At 44.0% G+C, this 19,935-nt stretch overlaps 1 protein-coding gene across 1 annotated transcript in view; it reads left to right on the forward strand.

Annotated features, from left to right (window-relative positions):
• The first annotated feature begins 15,944 nt into the window (after nucleotides 1–15,944).
• The window catches only part of LOC141140591 (cofilin-2-like), a 51,225-nt gene continuing 47,234 nt past the window's right edge, over nucleotides 15,945–19,935 (forward strand). The window contains exon 1 of the mRNA XM_073627959.1: nucleotides 15,945–16,146. Within this exon, the coding sequence (XP_073484060.1) occupies nucleotides 16,144–16,146 (3 nt within the window). The 5' untranslated portion in view covers nucleotides 15,945–16,143. The remainder of the gene's footprint in view (nucleotides 16,147–19,935) is intronic.

Consider the following 19,935-nt stretch of genomic DNA (forward strand, 5'->3'; position numbering starts at 1 on the left):
TTGTCCTACCAGTGTGAACCCGGCCTGAGTGCACAAGGGACATATTAAATTGACTGTAAGTAATTCTGATTTTTAAAATCTTTCTTTTGACTAAACTTAAGCTTTAAAGCTGAACTACGGGAAAGAGACAAACTTTACCCTTGCAATGGCACCCCCTCACACTGCAAGGGCTAAAAACTTGTTTAGTCTATTCTACCTTATTCCTCGCTCCAGCATGCTTCTGTGCTGTTCTCAATCTCCAGGTTGTGGGCGGTCTCTTTGCATCATCACAAGCAGTGTAGGACTATTATCCCTGCATTATATGTGAGGAGGCAAGCATGCAACTGCAGCTCTAGACTAAAGTTAAGATTAAATCTGCACTCTATGAAAATCATACCATGAAGTTTATTTAATGTATTTGGCTTTCAAGCAGAGTCCCTGCTTTAGCCCACACCCCTCAAACCCATTTCACCCTGATTGGGCTTTTTCTTAGACATGTCAGTGGGCATGGCCTAAGGCAGGAACTGTGCTTGGAAGCCAGCTTCACTGAATACATTTTAAGGTATGATTTTTTACAGTGTGTGGCTTTACTTTTTATTTCCCCTCAATAGCTGAGTGGGACTGTGACAGACCTAGAATGTAACGAGCCCCTTGCTCGCTCGGTTCCACTCTCCCGACACTCCTCTGCAGCTATTGAATCAGATTGCAGATCGCAACATCTGATTGTTCGGTCATCCGATGCTCCGGGACTAGAACTACAGCTCTGTGCCGTTCTAGTCCAGTTGTGATAGCTCAGAACAAACACCAGGCAGGCCGTATGTAAGTTCAACCAGGAATCTCTTTTATTGCAATATACAGGCTCTTTTATACACTAAAAGTGGAGGTGCATACCTCCGACTCATATTACTCTAACAATACAGCTGTAACCTAATTAACCTAATTAACATGAGCTAATTAACTAATCCCTTTAGACAGCCTAGATGACTCAGACATGACCTTTAGGCCAGACTGGCCGTCTTGTAGTTCAGAAAATCCAATCAACATTATCACAATAGCAGAGTTAATTAAACACAAACAACAATGGGGATCTAATGACTCTTAGATCCCATAGTAGACTTATTTACAATACACATTTTAGCAGACAACAGACAGACAGGTGTTGGAATATACATCAGCATCCCCTAACATTATCTGTCCCAGCATTATGAATCAGCCACTATTTCTAATATGGCAAATCCAGGGTCCCCAGAGTCTGTGTTCCTGGGGGACCAGGACCCAAATCCACAGTAATACCACCTCAAGGGTCCCCAGGCATACAGCTCACAAAGAGCACCATTCCCCCAAATGATAGGGCCCACGATCGATCGGCAAGAGGCTAGCATACAGTCCCCTCCAAAACTCTCTCTCCCGGCTAGGTCTGTCACAGGGACAAACCCTTCTAAGCCTGCAACTGTTGCAGAAAAGGACCTGGGAATCAATATCACAGGACTTGTAGTGGTGCAGTGTCTCTTTGAATGTCTGCTATGGCTGGAAGCTGCTTAAGGATGACATTGTGGGAAACCAGTTGCATGGATTAAGGAAGGTTGCCAGAACCAGAAACAAGTTAAATATTGCACCTTATCCCTGCACCCCTAGTCCAAATGAGTATTTTTCCCTGGAAGGGGAAAAGGCGGGCACTGCAAGGGTATATTTTGTCTCATTCCTCATTCCTGTCTCAAGTTCTTCAGTATTGAACTTGAGGAAAGGCAGGGATGCCAAAAATTATTGTTCCTGTATTTACTTATATATGGTTGCCTTTTATACAAATTTGTATTTACCATACAGTACTATTGAGTACAGCACTTTCTTGGACTTTAATATAAATAGCAAAGTGGCACCTGCCTGTGGATTGCATTGACAGGACACCAGGAATGGGTCCTGGAAGGCAGGTACTGTATATATCAACACTGTTTGGGTTGTTGTCCCTTAATGGATTACAACAATATATACTTGGAGTACTTAGGAATTCTCACCTATGCAGGGTAAGGGGTTCTGGGGTGATCCCTCACAAAGCGGAAAAACTGACTTGCAGCTTTCCCAGGATTGTTAAGTCCTGATAGGGGGACCCCAAATTTGGTGGTTCTTAGAGATCTTGGGTGGGAAGGAGCCTCAAACCTTGCACACTGAGTACTTTGGACCTAAAGCGGTTAAGTAGCCTGCAAGAGAGGGCTAAAAAGGGCAGGAAGCAGTCAGTCAGTGTCCATGAGGTATGAGGCAAAGCAGGACATGCTGAGACATTACTGGCTGTGGGTACGTTTTCTGTGAACATCTCGAAGCAGGCGGGGACTTTAGAGCGCTGTTAAGGGATAAGCATTTTTCTGGCAGTTAGCTAACGGTACATGGGTACACCTGGGTCCCACTGGCTTCCGCCAGTTCTGTGCTGATGGAACTGCTGGACATCTTCCAATGTCGAAGAGAAGCATGATGTGTCTTTCATCTGCTGCATTAGGTTTCTTTAGTCGACCACTGCGTCTTAGTCCTCAGCGTTACACATTTCTTTGTGCTTCTGCAAAAGGGCTTGAACAGACCCAGTCTGCTTTGAAATCTTGGCCTGGGAGATACCTTGTTGATGCAGCATAACCACCGTATTTCTTGTTTCTGTGATCAGTCTTGCCATGATATATGTCCTGTGACATGAAACGGTCTTCCACACCTGTCTTCCACAAACTGTCTTCCACAACCTCCTCACCTTATTAGCAGAGGTTGACTGTTCCTCAACCAGTTTTTCAGCCTCCTACACAGCTGTTTTTGTTTCAGTTAATGACTGTGTTTTAACCTTATTCATGTGTTTCAACCTAAATTGATGATCATTAGGACCCGCTTGGTATAATTGGTAAATCATACACCTGACTCTAATCCTAAAAAATCCCTGAGTTTGCTAAAGTGTGCAAAGTACACCAAGTGCTCCATTGATCCCCGCTGAGCCGGCGGATGACAGGGCGGTCCCTGCACATTGTGCAGGGACCGCCCTGTCAGATCTCCGCACTCCCCTATGGGGGGATCGGATGAACACGGACCGTCTGTCTGTGTTCATCCAATCCGCACTGCAGACGGATAGAAAAATAGTATTTTCCTCCGTCTGCAGAATCAGACCATTGCGGGGACGGATGATATCGGGTGTCAGCGGATAGTCATCTGCTGACACCCGCTTTCCCATAGGGATGCATGTATGTCCGTATTTCATCCGAAAACGGATGGATGAAATACGGACATACTGTCTGCACGTGTGAAAGGGGCCTATGAATTGATACCGGTTTGAAGTCAAAGGGTACACACACCAAATATTGATTTGATTTAGATTTTTCTTCCATTTGCTCACTTTGCATTTTGTAAATTGATAAAAATAAACAATTTAAACATATATATCTTGAAAGCATTCTTACTTTATATATATATATATGTGTGTGTGTATGTGTGTATATATATGTGTGTGTGTATATATATATATATATATATATATATATTACTGTATACACATATATATGAATATAGAGAGAATGAGATTCCTGTTTTGTATTTCCAAAACAATGGTAATGCCAAAGGGGATATCATATTTATGTGATGTCTCAATATGAGTCAATTATTTTGCTAAACTGCATGTTGGTTTTCCAAATTTTTTCAGCATTTGTTCAATAAAGGATAAATTTGTTCTATGAAAGGCTCTCTTACATACACAATTTTAATATCCTAATGATACAGTACTCCCCATCATGTTACAACCATCATGGTCAGGGTGGAAGATTAGAGCTGACTCTCTAATAACTTGACAAAAAATCTTCAGATCATTGTCAATATGAGAAATCTGCAAGTTTACGAGCTTGGCCCAATATTTTCCCCTGGCCAGATAACTTCTAAACCAGTGGCAAGTGTTATCTGCCTGCTTGTTCCTCTTTCTTCCACCATCCTCATTCCCAATCCACAAGCATTAACCTGTACAATCAGGCTCCCCAAACATGTATGTTTATAAACAAAATTGTTCACAGACCTCTTCTACTTAACAGATCAAAGCTGCATAACCATCCATTATGTATTTGACTACCTTTACATACCTCAAAGATCATGTATATATGAGAGTCTAGCAACATACAGTGTCTTGAAAAAGTATTCATACCCCATTGGAATTTTCCACATTTTGTCATGTTACAACCAAAAGGTAAATGTATTTTATTGTGATTTTATGTGCTAGACCAACACAAAGTGGCACATAGTTGTGAATTGGAAGGAAACTTATAAATGGTTTTCATTTTTACAAATATATATCTGAAAAGTGTGGCTTGCATTTGCATTCAGCCCCCTTTACTCTGGTACCCATAACAAAAATCGAGTGGGACCAACTGCCTTCAGAAGTCACCTAATTAGTAAATTAGAGTCCACCTGTGTGTAATTTAATCTCAGTATAAATACAGATGTTCTGTGAAGCCCTCAAAGGTTTGTTAGAGAACTTTAGTGAACAAACAGCATCATGAAGGCCGTGGAACACACCAGACAGGTCATGGATAAAATTGTGGAGAAGTTTAAAGCAGGGTTAGGTTATAAAAAAATATCCCAAGCTTTGAACATCTCAAAGAACACTGTTCAATCCATCATCCGAAAATGGAAAGAGTATGGCACAACTGCAAACCTACCAAGACATGGCCGTCCACCTAAACTGACAGGCCGGGCAAGGAGAGCATTAATCAGAGAAGCAGCCAAGAGGCCCATGGTAACTCTGGAGGAGCTGCAGAGATCCACAACTCAAGTGGGAGAATCTGTCCACAGGACAACTATTAGTCGTGCACTCCACAAATATGGCCTTTATGGAAGAGTGGCAAGAAGAAAGCCATTTTGAAAAGAAAGCCATAAAGCTCTAGGGATGGGCCGAACACCCCCCTGTTTGGTTTGCAGCAGGACATGAGAACAGGCAAAAAATTTGTTCGAATACGCGAACACCGTTAAAGTCTACGGGACACGAACATGAATAATCAAAAGTGCTAATTTTTGGGGGGGCGTGTCCGGATGTGAGAGCTGGCGGATGTGTTCTGGGGAGCTCCGGGTATCCTATTTAGAATCCTCTGCCATCCGTGCATCTCCTTTGGCAAAACAAGCTGAAACGCTGCCAGCCTGTTCCCCTAGGTCCCCTGCCTTATCCTGGACCAATATTGCAGAATTCTTCTGCCTGGATTCGTCTCAGCAAGGCTGCCTCCACGATCCTGCGGCCGCTGCCATCTTGCCGGCCTGGGACACTCTGGGGAGAACCGATCCCGGCCGGACTGGAGGTAAGGGACGGCTCCCCATCCACACCTGCCTACCCATCCACCTGCCCAGCATAGTCCGGAGGTCCGTTCGGCTACCGGGGACGCCTGTGGCGGCCGCGATTTGGCGCGGCCTGGTGAGGCCTGTGAAGCACCGGCGTTTCCTAAGTCATCTGCACGCCGGAGGGGTGCCGCAGCCGGCCTGCTCGTACCCAGGTGTGTGGATCCTCTGCCCCCTCCTGCCCTGCCACCCATCCACACTTCTGCCGGGGCCTGGTGAGCTGCCCAGCTCAGCAGAGACTGCTTACCTGAGCTGCCTGTAAGATCCTAGGCTCCGGCCTAGCGGCGGCCATCTTGCTACACCCAGCCACGGAATCAAAGCTTAATCCTGACCTCCCAGACTGTCCTTCACACGGCCATTCTCAAGGACACTACCAGGAGCACATCTGCCACCTGTGGCACTCATCGATACCCCTCCACAGCGGCCTGCAAGTGGAATAGCAGCTCCGGCCCAGTGAATGGCGGCCATCTTGCTGCACCCAGCCGAGGTACCGGTGCGCAATTCTGGCCTCCCAGACCACCCTCCACATGGCCTTTTTTCTACACAGCCTCCGGAGCTCGTCCGCTACCTGTGTCATCCATTTACACCCCTCCTAGGCGGCTTGTAAGCAGAATATAAGCTCCAGGCCTGTGAACGGCGGCCATCTTGCTGCACCCGGCGGCCATCTTGCTACACCCAGAGCTCACCATATTGACCCCTCTGCGACCGTTCAGCCACCCCTGGAGGCTGGATCACTCTGGCCAGCCGGACCGTGACCCCCAAGGATGGATAGACTATCTTTATCCTGTGACAAGTGTTAAAATTGTAACCTCGGGGGCGTGGCCTGGACATGGCTGACTAGAGACGTGTTTTAGCTGAGCTCCCGTCCGTCTCTCCCCTATCCCAGCTATTGCAGTCCATTATTCAGAATATGTACTCCTCCAGAAAGAAGGCAGCAAAGAAAACCAACAAACCACCTAAATCTACTCCTCAACCTCCGACATCGGGCGAAATTGAACGACTTTTTCGTCTCTCCTTGCTCGGTTCCCCAGAAATTAAAATGGCGTCAGTGCATGGTGAGCATACTGAGAGACAGACTCCACAAAACTCCCCATCGACTGACATGAAGGCGCTGTGGACCGGCACCTATACGGGCTTCCCTGCGGATCTTCGCTCCGACTATGGTGAGCCGTCACACACCCCCCTCACGATCTCTCGGAATGGCGGCGGAGTTGCGCTCGCTCCTGCAGGCACTCCCCACTAAGGCAGACATAGCGGCCCTCATAGAGACAGTGGAAACCGCTCACCGCAAAGAAATGAGCGTGATGAAGGCGGAGGTCCAAGCATTCACCACCAGGGTTGAGACGGGAGAGTCCTCCCTAGCAGCCCTGGAGCGGAGAGTGGCAGCTGTAGAAGGGGTCCAGGACACTCAGGCGGAAACCCTACAAGACCAACAGCTCCACATGGAAGAGATGGAGGACCGAAGCCGCAGAAATAACCTGCAGATTCGGGGACTCCCGGAGGCTACTGGTCCCGAGGACCTGGCGGATACAGCGGTCGCCATTTTCCGCAACATACCCGGCGTAGATCTTCCAGACCGAGCGGAAATCGATAGGATTCACCGAACATTGGGCCCTAAACCGACTGATCCTTTGAGACCACGTGATATAATCTGTAGATTGCACCACTATACACACAAGGAACAAATTCTACGCAAAGCCTGGGAAGCAGAAGACCCAGAACTAGATGGTGTGACTGTTAAAATATTTCCTGACCTCTCCCGCGCTACCCTGCAGAGACGAGCGATCATGAAACCTTTACTGGATCTAGCCCGGCACAGAGGAGCCACTTATCGCTGGGGATATCCCCTTTCGGTTACATTCAGGAAGGAACAGAGATTCTTCACATTACGTAAACCAGATGCTTTGCCAGCCCTGTTCTTCTTCCTTGACACGGATCCTATTGATGTGCCCAACTGGCTCGCCCCCCTGCAGCGACCACCAGGGCGCATGAATACACCGAGATTGGAGGGGAACCTGCCGCCCTGACAACAGAGGAATCGTCGTCGACCCAGAGCACCATCACAAGAAGATGCATGTGAGTCTTGAAGTATGCATCCCTTAAGACGAATTTGATTCAGGCTGAATAATGCCCAAAGTGGTGATATTTGCCTCGTTTTTGCTTAGACTACTAATGCCGTTCACCCGACATCACTTGCCCCTCTGTATTGTCGGAAGGAATAGGGATTTTCTGAACTCTACTGCATAAAGAAAGAGGTCACTCTTTGCACCAATTAGCAAGACTTCCGTCCTTATCAGTGCAGTGACCACTCATGATTAACCCGCATGATGCACTTAAAGCGGTCAATATAATTTCAGATGTAAACTGGAGAAAGAGACGGTATATACCCAGGAGATCTCTCTCAACCACAGGTACTCTCTAGAATGGGTTTCTATCCATTCACTTTAACAGATAATTCACGGCTACTCCAGATACTACCCTGGAAACCTTTATCAGAGGACACACTACAGAAACAGGAGATGGGGTAGTGGAGACGTCAAGTATGGAGTGTTTTGTACCTTCTCCTTTCGTGGAAATCAGCTGAAGCCGCATACCATAGAGCCTTGCCCAGATACATTACCTGACGGATCTGTTAATTCCTGTTTGGTGGAGCCCGGCGAGACTGATCTGAAGACATACTAACTAGGTTTGAAAGACATGCCATCATTTTTGAAGTGGGGTGCACGGTATTGTTATGTTCGGTTTAAATATATCTGTTAAGCTGTTGGGTTTTCAGTTTTATCATACCACACTTGCTGAGATGCCGAGTTTTGGAGATGTGCTACTTCCTTAAACATGACCTGACACCACAGTAAGGGGTCCACTTCTCAGAATGCTCTTGAGAATAGCAGAATGTACACTCAGTCAGAGAAGTAGGGGGTGGTGCTCAAGAAACTAGCACATGAGGTTCGCAAATACATACCCATTCAAGTTATGTTATTGTTGGTTTATTATTTTACTTATAAAGTTATACAAAATATTCTTTCTACGCATTCCAGATGTGCTGGAACGGGAGAGGGGACGGGAGACTCACCTTTTGAGCCGTGTCCTATCCCTTTCCCAATTAGGTCAGCATATCCTCTAAGAGGGCGCAACTCTGCCCCCTGGGAGTCTTATGCAAAGGACAATACCAGAAACATAAAAGGGAGTCGAGTTGGGCGAGACATTAGGCCTTGCCTCTACCTCGTATGCCTCTACTAAGTATCTTCTTCCTTTACTTACTTCACTTTCTCTACTCCCCCCCCCCCTTTTTTTTTTTTTTTTTCCCTCATACCCGAACCTACCCTTCCCTCCCTTCCTGTCCCGTAACAACATGGCGTTCAATAATATCAAAGTGATGTCTCTCAATGCAAAGGGGCTTAATACGCCTGAGAAGAGACGCATACTGATAGATGACCTGAAGCGGACTCGCACAGACATAGCCTTTATTCAAGAGACGCACTTTAAAACGAACAAATTACCGTATTTACAATGTAAACTATTCCCGATGACTTATCACTCTACAAACCCGACTGCCAAATCCAAAGGAGTGTCCATATTAATATCCAGTAAAACCCCATGGCACCTTCTGAGCTCTATAATAGACCCATCAGGAAGATATGTTTTCCTTAAAGGCCTCATAGGTACTGTAAAAGTAACGCTAGCAGCACTATATGCCCCTAATGAGCAGCAGGCCAAATTTATCCGAGACACTTTGGAGAAACTAGACGACTTTAAGGAAGGACAGCTAATTATGGGAGGAGACTTTAACACCCCATTGATCCCATCTGTAGACACCTCGACTGGTAAATCTTTGATCCAACCAAATCAACTCAAAAAAATAGCAAAAACGTTACACAAATCACAATTAATCGATATCTGGCGCTTACAGCACTCGGGAGAACGCGACTACACATTTTATTCACACTTGCACCAGGTATATACCAGAATAGATTATTTCTTGATCCCACACAGTCAGCTACATGCAGTAGAACAGACCTCCATAAGCAATAGAACGTGGTCTGACCATGCGCCTATCTTCCTGACCTACACTTTGTCGGACATTTCTTCTCCCAGACACCGTTTCTGGCGTCTTAATGAAAGTCTCTTGCAAGACCCAGAAGTGCTGACAGACGTGACCAGAGCGCTAAATTTATACTTTCAGGAAAACGACCAACCAGACTGTGACCCTGGGATTTTGTGGGAAGCCCACAAAGTAGTTATCAGAGGAATCCTCATCACACATGGTGCAAGAATTAAGCGAGAAAGAAATAAACAACTATCCCAACTTCTAGAGGATCTCAATATTTCTGAAGCCAGACACAAACATGCCCCCACGCAGTCCTCGGAGACTGCACTGACAGTTCTCAGACGACAAATCACTGATCTCTTACTCTATAGAGCTAAAGCGGCCTTACAGTTTTGTCTCAAACAGACATATGAGTCAGGAGATAAGTGTGGGAAACTTTTAGCAAAGATGGTTAGAGACCACAAATCATCTACATACATCCCACATATCGTCACGACGAGAGGGAAAAAAGAAGTCCTGCCAGCACTAATCACAAAAGAGTTTAACCATTTTTACTCCAATCTATACAACCTGCCACAAGTAGTTTCCCCCTTGCCTGAGATAGAGAACTACATCACATCATCTCAAATGCCATCCCTTACCCAGGAAATTAAGGAAGATTTAGACTCCCCTATAACTTTGATAGAAATTCAAAAAGCTATAGGGACAATGAAGCCAGGTAAAGCCCCGGGCCCCGACGGTTATACACTACAATATTATAAAACTCTTCTCCCGATACTAGGACCTTGTTTAGTTACACTATTCAACAGGGTCGGTGTTGACGGAGCATTTGCTAGAGAAACACTAGGTGCTCATATTTCAGTAATTCATAAGGAAGGAAAAGACCCGGCAGCATGTAGCAGTTACAGACCCATATCATTATTAAATCTTCACTTAAAGATATTCACTAAAATTCTGGCTGTTCGGCTAGCGCAGCACCTCCAGCAAATCATACACCTAGACCAGGTAGGCTACATCCCGTCTCGGGAGGCTAGAGATAGCACTACAAAGGTGCTAAATCTACTTTATGTCGCTAAGTCTCAGAAAATCCCATGTATTTTTCTCAATACAGATGCTGAAAAAGCGTTTGACCGGGTAAGCTGGCCATTTATGTTTGCGGTGCTCAGACACATCGGCCTGGGGGAGGTGATGCTTAGCCGAATAGCCAGAATATATTCAAACCCAACAGCCCGAGTAAAGGCCAACGGAGTCCTATCGGACCCCTTCCCAATAACAAATGGGACGAGACAGGGATGCCCACTTTCCCCGCTCCTATTTGCTCTCTCCCTGGAACCCTTTCTATCCAAAATTAGATTGAACCCCGACATTCAGGGGATAACAATTGGTCCCATGCAACACAAGATCTCGGCCTATGCAGACGACCTGCTCTTTTCGCTAACCAACCCAGGAGTGTCCCTACCGAATCTACTCGCAGAATTCGAGACATACGGGAAAGTATCAAACCTTAAAATAAATTTTTCCAAATCGGAAGCAATGGGGATATCACTACAGGCCAATATTCTTCTAAATTTACAATCGAATTTTAAATTTAAATGGACGTCTTCCGCCCTGACTTATTTAGGCACGAAAATACCACCAGATCTGTCTCACATCTATGAGAGCAACTTCCCCCCCTCCTAGCTAAGACCAGGAAATTGCTAGAAAATTGGAATGAAGGGTTACACTCCTGGTTTGGGAGGTGCAATTTACTCAAAATGAGTATACTCCCAAAATTGTTATACCTCTTCCAGGCCCTACCGATTAAGATACCTCCCATATATTTCAAACAAGTACAAGCCCTTTTCACCCATTTTGTTTGGGCTCATAAAAAGCCTTGCATCCCAAGATCTCAACTATGCACACCAAAACATTGCGGCGGCCTAGCGCTACCAGACGTAAGGAAATACTACCAAGCTACTCACCTAGGTAGAGTTCTTGATTGGTGCCGTCATAGGGACTATAAGTTGTGGGCACAATTAGAACAACACCAAACCACTATACCCCTACGATCTGCGATATGGTGTAGTGACTCTCTCCCTGCAGAATTGTAATCCCACCCTATCATCGGAAACACCATAAGACAGTGCATTCAAGCTACCTTACACACCTCTCTAACTACCAAAACATCACCTTTAACACCGATTCTAGGTAACCCCAAGTTCTTTCCTGGACTCTCCTCCTCGCAATTTCAGACCTTGAGAAGATCCAATTGTGTTTTAGCGTCACAATTTGTGCAACAAAATAAATGGCCCTCCATCTCAGAACTAATGGACCCAGTAGGTCCGTTTAAACTTCTGTTTTGGGATGCAGCACGAATTCACCACTTTCTCCAGACCTTCCCAAACCCTCAAAGTTACACCAGGCCTTTGACCACATTTGAAGAATGTTGTAAAGACACAGAGCCATTGCCGCAGACCCTATCCAAGATGTACAGCCTATTGAACACCCCACCCCAGCCACCCAGATTACCATGCATTATGAAGTGGGAAACAGACCTCCAACGCACTTTTACAACAGTCCAGAAACAAAACATGATTAGCCTCTCCCTTAAGTCCTCAATATGCACTAAAGTCCAAGAGACGAATTATAAGATCCTGACAAGGTGGTACCTAACACCAAGTCGATTACATATCATTTTTCCTGACACTTCAAAGTATTGCTGGCGTTGTCACCAGGAAGAGGGAACGCTTCTACACATGTTTTGGTCATGTCCTATGTTGACAACTTTCTGGACTGCAGTTCGTACCATTTCCCAAAAATTCACTGACTTCCAAATCCCAAATGACCCGGCATTTTTTCTACTCCACATTTCTTCCATACCAATCAAAACCTATAAGAAATCTCTACTGAGACACTTAACAAATGCAGCCAAATCCTGTATTCCCATGTTGTGGAAACAGCAATCCCCACCAACCACAGCAATGTGGTTGAGAAAAGTAGAAGACATAAATAAAATGGAAGACTTGATAATGACAGCTCAAGATAGACAGGAAACCTATCGGAAAACATGGACTCATTGGAATATATTCAAGTATTCAGAAGAGGGTAAATCCCTCCTTAGGAGCTAAAACTCTACCATTTCATACTGATCGACAACCTACAGTAATCATCGTAAACAGAGATTCACGTATCTGAATGCCTAATACCCCCCCCCCCCCCCCCCGGTCTTACCCCCCTCTCTTGTTTCTTCTTCTTACTTCTTTTCCCCCCTATCTATTACTTTTTCTTCTATCTCTTTTTTTTTTTCTCTGGTGGCTGCCTCCTGACTAGGATATTTATACTCTCATATCATACTAGGATTCTAACTCAGAGAAACAAAGATACCCATATATATATATTTAAAGATATGATAATACTACATGCCTTGATGTATTACATGCACTACTATAATGCAATGTCGGGAGGCTGCGACCCCCTTTTGTTATATACCACTGTGGTATGTTGTGGGCTCTGCCCCTCTCTTTTCTATTGAAAACTAATAAAATATATATTTGAAAAAAAAAAAAAGAAAGCCATAAAAATTCCCATTTGCAGTTTATGAGAAGCCATGTGGGGGACACAGCAAACATGTGGAAGAAGGTGCTCTCTTCAGATGAGACCAAAATTGAACTTTTTGGCCTAAAAGCAAAATGCTATGTATGGCGAAAAACAAACTAACACCGCACATCACCCTGAACACACCATCCCCACCGTGAAACATGGTGGTGGCATCATTCTGTGGGGATGCTTTTCTTCAGCAGGGACAGGGAAGCTGGTGAAAGTAGATGGGAAGATGGATGGAGCCAAATACAGGGCAATCTTAGGTTCACTTCCAGCAGGACAATGACCCTAAACATACAGCCAGAGCTACAATGAAATTGTTTAGATCAAAGTGTATTCATGTGTTAGAATGTCCAAGTCAAAGCCCAGACCTAAATCCAATTGAGAATCTGTGGCAAGACTTGAAAATTGCTGTTCACAGACGCTGTCAGGACTGAGTTCACCTGCTGGTGGTACTGTGGTTCTCTGGGCCGATGGCTGCAGTTCCGGTGTCCACCAGCAGATGTCTCCCAGAAGCCAGCAGGTTCTGATCAGCCACACCTGGCTCCAGCTGCCAGGTGGATATTTAAGGATCCTTCCCCCAGTCACTATCCTGTCGATTTGCTTCCAGAGCCTTGTGCCTCCTGTATTCCGATCAATACTGCACCTCTCTGCCTTGCTCCTGCTTTTGTATCCACTTGTGTTTCCCTTCCTTGCATCCCTGTCACCTTTATCTTCAGCAGGGACAAGGAAGCTGGTCAGAGTAGATGGGAAGATCGATGGAGCCAAATACAGGGCAATCTTAGATGAAAAACTGTAATGCCCTGTGCACACGGTCGGATTTTCCCACGGAAAATGTTCGATGGGAGCTTGTTGTAGGAAATTCCGACCATGTGTAGGCTCCATCGGACATTTTCCAATGGAATTTCCATCACACAAAATTTGAGATCTGGATCTCAAATTTTCCGATAACAAAATCCGTTCTCGTAAATTCCGATCATGTGTACACAATTCTGATGCACAAAGTTCCACGCATGCTCGGAATCAAGCAGAAGAGCCGCACTGGCTATTGAACTTCATTTTTCTCGGCTCGTCGTACGTGTTGTACGTCACCGCGTTCTTGACATTCGGAATTTCCGACAAGATTTGTGTGACCGTGTGTATGCAAGACAAGTTTGAGCCAACATCCGTCGGAAGAAAAACATGGATTTTGTTGTCGGCAAATCCGATCGTGTTTAAAGGGCATTAGAGTCTGTAAAAGACTGGGGCAGAGGTTCACTTCCAGCAGGACAATGACCCTAAACATACAGCCAGAGCTACAATGAAATGGTTTGGATCAAAGTATATTCATGTGTTAGAATGGCCCAGTCAAAGTCCAGACCTAAATCCAATTGAGAATCTGTGGCAAGACTTGAAAATTACTGTTCACAGATGCTGTCAGGACTGAGTTCAACTGCTGGTGGCACTGTGGTTCTCTGGGCCGCTGGCTGCAGTTCTGGTGTCCACCAGCAGATGTCTCCCAGAAGCCAGCAGGTTCTGATCAGCCACACCTGGCTCCAGCTGCAAGGTGGATATTTAAGGCTGCTCCTCCCTTCCCCCAGTGCATCCCCCCCAGTGCGTCACTATCCTGTCGATTGCCCCCTTTCTACCAGAGCCTTGTGCCTCCTGTATCCCAATCAATCCTGCACCCCTCTGCCTTGCTCTTGCTCTTGTACCAAGTCGCGTTTCCCTTCCCTGCATCCCTGTTACCTTTGTCCCTTTATTGTAGATATTGCATATAGATAGTAGTTGGGTTCATTTGTTATTTAGTCTTTTGGTGTTTGTTTATGTTCACTGTTTGCTGGTGTGTATTTGGCCCCTTTCACACATATTTGTCCGTTTTGATAGACTCCGCTTGCTCAGCAGGGATCGATCTGTTGATCCCTGCTGAGCAGGCGAACGACAGGTCCGTCTCTCCACACTTTGCAGGGACGGACCTGTCAGAGCCCCGCTCTCCTCTATGGGGGATCGGATGAAAACGGACCGCTTTTTTGTTTTCATCCAATCCGATCCGCCAGACTGATGGAAAATAGGGTCTTCATCTGTGTGCATTTAGCGGATCACCGCTTACATCCGTCGCTCCATAGAGGTGAATGGAGCGTCTGTTTAGGTCCGCCTAAAAAACTGACAGACAGACCTGAACGGTCCGTATATGTGATATGGGCCTTTCGCCGTAAATAAATATGACTTTAATGATCTATACTTTGGTCTCAGTTCTCTTGTGTAGCTACATGTCTGGTCTCCTTGCCGCTGATCCCTAACAGAAGCTCTCCGTCCAATCTAACAGAGCTTGAGTTATTTTGCAAAGAAGAATGGGCAAAAATTTCACTCTCTAGATGTGCAAAGCTGGTAGAGACATCCCCAAAAAGACTTATGCCGCGTACACACGACCGGACTTTCCGTCAGAGTAGACTCTGACGGTCTTACCGACGGAGTTCCGCTGAAAGGGACTTGCCTACTCACGGTCACACCAAAGTCCGTTCGTTTAGGACGCGATGACGTACGACAGGACAGAAAAAGGAAGTTCAATAGCCAGTAGCCAATAGTTGCCCTTGCGTCGTTTTTGGTCCATCAGAATAGCATACAGACGAACGGGTTTCCCGATAGTAATTGAGTCCGTCGGAAAGATTTGAAACATGTTCTATTTTTTGGTCCATCAGAATTTTAGAAAGAAAAAGTCCGATGAAGCCCACACACGATCGGAATGTCCGACAGAATGATTCCGTCTGACCTTTTCTGCCCGAAAGTCCGGTCGTGTGTACATGGCATAACACTTGTAATTGCAGCGAAAGGTGGTTCTACAAAGTACTGACTCAGGGGGGCTGAATACAAATACTTGTATGGTTGTAACATGACAAAATGTGGAAAATTTCAAGGGGTATGAATACTTTTTCAAGGCACTGTACAATATATCTTTCTGCCTTTTTTTTACTCTGCCCCACCTCTTCTTTTTTGACTAGCCTATAAGGCAGTGCCACTGCTGCATGACTAGCAGCTAACACAAGGATAGGCTGTGTCATCATTGCTATTCTCTGCCCTTGCAAAGCTCCTCACCTGTAGGAGTGTGAGCCATATTACACAGCAGAGCTGAGCTCCAGCAGGTGCACACACAAAGGACAGCCCCGCTTCTCCAGTTACTGATATCTCCATCCAGCTTATCCTGAGCTACAGGCAAGCACTCTACCAGGATGGTAAGTTATTATATATCTCAAAACATGACTGCATACTTCTTTGTTTAATACCTATAGCTAATTTCCTATTTATTAACCAGCTATATTGTATTATGTCAATTACATGCTTTTACTGAAAAAAATTTAAAATAGCAGAATAAAACAAAACAAAAAATAAATAATTAAAGGATCTACGTACAACAAATGTCTTTCTAATACAAATAAGTAGATTTTGTTTCTTTTGAATGCGTGTATGGTATGCAGTTCTTTAAACAAATCATTCAATGTAAGCAGAACTCTACATGACAATTTACTTTTTTTAATAATTTGTCCATTATTATAGGATATTATAGAAAAAGCAGATTTTTTTTTTTTTAGAAATCACAAGATGTTTCTCTGTACTATACTGTCCATCGTAACTTTGAATGTTGTGTTTATCATAAAAGTTTTCTTTTCTTCTTTTTTTTTTTTTTTAGCCTAATGTTTTTCATTTGCTTCATAGTTCTTAGAGCTTTAAACAATTGCGTTACTTACTGTATATTTAGCAGTAGTATTAAGAAATGACATGGATTATGTAGTTGAAACGCACAAATGATTAAAGAAAAAGGGAATGACTCAGTACAGCTGTATTATAGAATGACAAAGCTAAGTGGAATAGTCAGCCTTTTCTATAGAAGGCATCGAGTGTTCTTACATCATTAATAAATTATGTGCACCCTCATTCTTGGGATCATCTCAAAGCTCCAGTCATCTGCTTTCATCTAGGAAATATATGTTCTTCTTAAAGTATAATCGCAAGTTTCAATCCTCCTAAACGTATTTGGTTCTTATGTGGAATCCTGTAGGACTGAGATCTCCACTGGCTCTTTATACTGTATTTTTCTAGAGGTGAAATCTCCCCACCATACTTCCTAGCTCTGCTCCTGTCTCATGTCTGTATGCCCCACCAACCCAACATACACTGATTAAAAATGTATATTTCAATGTAACAGAGTGAGTAAGGAAGAGAGTAATTTTAATCTGCTGTTTGCTAAACAGGTGCAAAGTTAGAAGCAATAATGCAAAGCAGGTTCAGGGTAGCGAAGAGCATGCTTACACTTTAGAATAATACAAACATAATACGAAAGCTGCACAAATATAGACTGTGGTCTAGGGGGCTGAGCCGTATGCAAACACCCACAAATCTCATTGCTGCTAGTAACACATTCATATATTTTATAAACGGTTCTAGACCACTGACTACGACAGCACTCCAGTCAAATCCTCACTCCTGTCCCTGCATAGTTTTTGGACTTGTGTTGACGGCATAGTAGTATAGTGGTGGTAAATAACTTTGGCCCACTCTGGCTACATATAGCTAGAACCCAATTAATAGAATAGGCATTTTTCCTACACTTCTAGACATCTGGGTATAGTGAGGCAGAAGGGGCAAACTGTCCCTTTCACACTCTCTACCCCTAGCCCTAAACGAGGCATGTGTGGTGTTGATATCTGGTTCGGTTGCATGATATTGAAATGCAAATTCTGTCTGGAAGGGACAATCAGGAAACCTAGGCAGGCAGGTAGAATAAAGCTGAACCTGGCTGTTCCTTGAAATCCCCTAGAAAACAACAAAATAACACATCTGGTTGCACTTAAATACCCTCCAACAAATGTAAACATTTAACCCCAAAATCTACATGCAGGCATGTAAACCACTATATGGCAAACAGAAAGGGCTGAGTGCATGCATAAAGTAAAATCCCCTATTACCACTACCAATTTATGCATAAAAAGTGTTTAAAAACAAGTTTGTTTTTTGTACAATTTCACAGTACTTCCCAACAGTTTAAGATGTGAAAAAGGGACACCTTTTAGCACGTACAAGTATCTAGGCAAAGGATACACCCCTGCCACACCCCTAGGTATACGGAGCATATATATATATATATATATATATATATATATATATATATATATATATATATATCATACCTTATCCATACCTCATAATGCCCAATTCCATGATTCAGTTCTGTTGCAGGTATACATATACATTAACCCTAACTGAATTACATTTATGTGCAAGCATTGCCAGCTCATTTCACAAAGCTGCTTTTGTCTATTTTGGGTATCACTTCTTTGATACCGCACCTTATCGTCCTTACATATCTCAAAGCTTAATATTTAAAGATGTATAAAACACTTTTTGCCAGTTCTCTGTGTGGTGCTATTTTACCAATAGTAGTGCTATTATTAGACTGCCAGTGTTATTTTATAGGTAGTTATGAAAATAAAATCAATGTAAAAGTCCTTTCATAAAGATTACCAAACAGGTTATCAGTGCTTAGACTAATGCCAACTGGTGATACTGGATACTGGTGATACTGGTGAGAACTTTATTAGCTACAGTAGTTATAGAGGAAATCAGAAAAGAAAAATGTTTGAGGCAGTGATGAAATAACACTTCAAAGTAGAGATAAGCTTAGGCATGTTTGGATGCTCTTCCAAACCCACGTGGCTGAGGCCGCCAGGAAGCTATCAAGAGTCTTGTATATGTGTGGTTGCGGGGCAGGCAATGCCTTGGCCACAGATAAGTGGGCTATTACAGGTGACAGCTTGGCCACGTGGGTTCGGTAGAACATCCAAATACTCCCGAACTCATCTCTGTTCATAAACTAAAATAACTATTTATGAGCAAATAAGTGATAAATGTTCTTTCCCTGTGGAAAATAAAGTGTACTCATCTTAGTGATATTTATGTTTCTGAGCGTAACATTTTTAGGCAAAACTTATTAACGTATCCATTTTGGTGAACCTTGTATATCATAAAATTCTATTTTATTTTTATTTTTTTTTGAATCTCAACATGCAACATCCAACAACTGCAGCACATCATTTCTCAGAGTGGGTTTTCTGATAGTGACAACAGTGGATCATAACTGTGCAATGTGCAATGCAGGAGCACAAATGGCAGACAGAAAAAGAGCATTGTCACCAAGGGCAAGAACAAGGACTTTAATAATAGAATCACCAAGTATTATGCTAATGAATGTTGCAGATTTAAGAATACTGAAAACATTAAACATTATAATGACTGGGTTTACTTATAACTGAATGTACACAAATCATGCAATTTCTGTACACTATAGAAGTTTCTGGTCTACACTAGGCATCAGCTACTTCTTTCATGATTGCTCAGGTGGGCACATGTATGCGAAACAGATGCGTTCTGAAAGGGTAGGGTTTTGGGCTCATCTAAGGTCTAAAGGTGAAGGGTTTGGGGCTCATCTAAGGTCTAAAGATGAAGGGTTTGGGGCTGATCTGAGGTCTGAAAGTGCATACATTGGGACTAATCTGAAGCCTAAAGGTGCAGAAATTGGGGCTATTTGAGATCAAAAGATGCATGAACTTAGGCCATTGTGAGGTCTGAAGGTAAATGCATTGAGGCTGATCTGAGGTCATTTTCGGTCGGATTTTCCAACGGAAAATGTGTGATAGGACCTTGTTGTCGGAAATTCCGACCGTGTGTACGCTCCATCACACATTTTCCATCGGATTTTCCGACACACAAAGTTGGAGAGCAGGATATAAAATTTTCCGACAACAAAATCCGTTGTCGGAAATTCCAATCGTGTGTACACAAATCCGACGGACAAAGTGCCACGCATGCTCAGAATAAATAAAAAGATGAAAGCTATTGGCCACTACCCCGTTTATAGTCCCAACGTACGTGTTTTACGTCACCGCGTTTAGAACGATCGGATTCTTCGACAACTTTTTGTGACCGTGTGTATGCAAAACAAGTTTGAGCCAACATCCGTCGGAAAA

The sequence above is a fragment of the Aquarana catesbeiana genome, linkage group LG04 (genome assembly GCF_042186555.1).
Source record: "Aquarana catesbeiana isolate 2022-GZ linkage group LG04, ASM4218655v1, whole genome shotgun sequence".
Taxonomy (NCBI): Eukaryota; Metazoa; Chordata; class Amphibia; order Anura; family Ranidae; genus Aquarana; species Aquarana catesbeiana.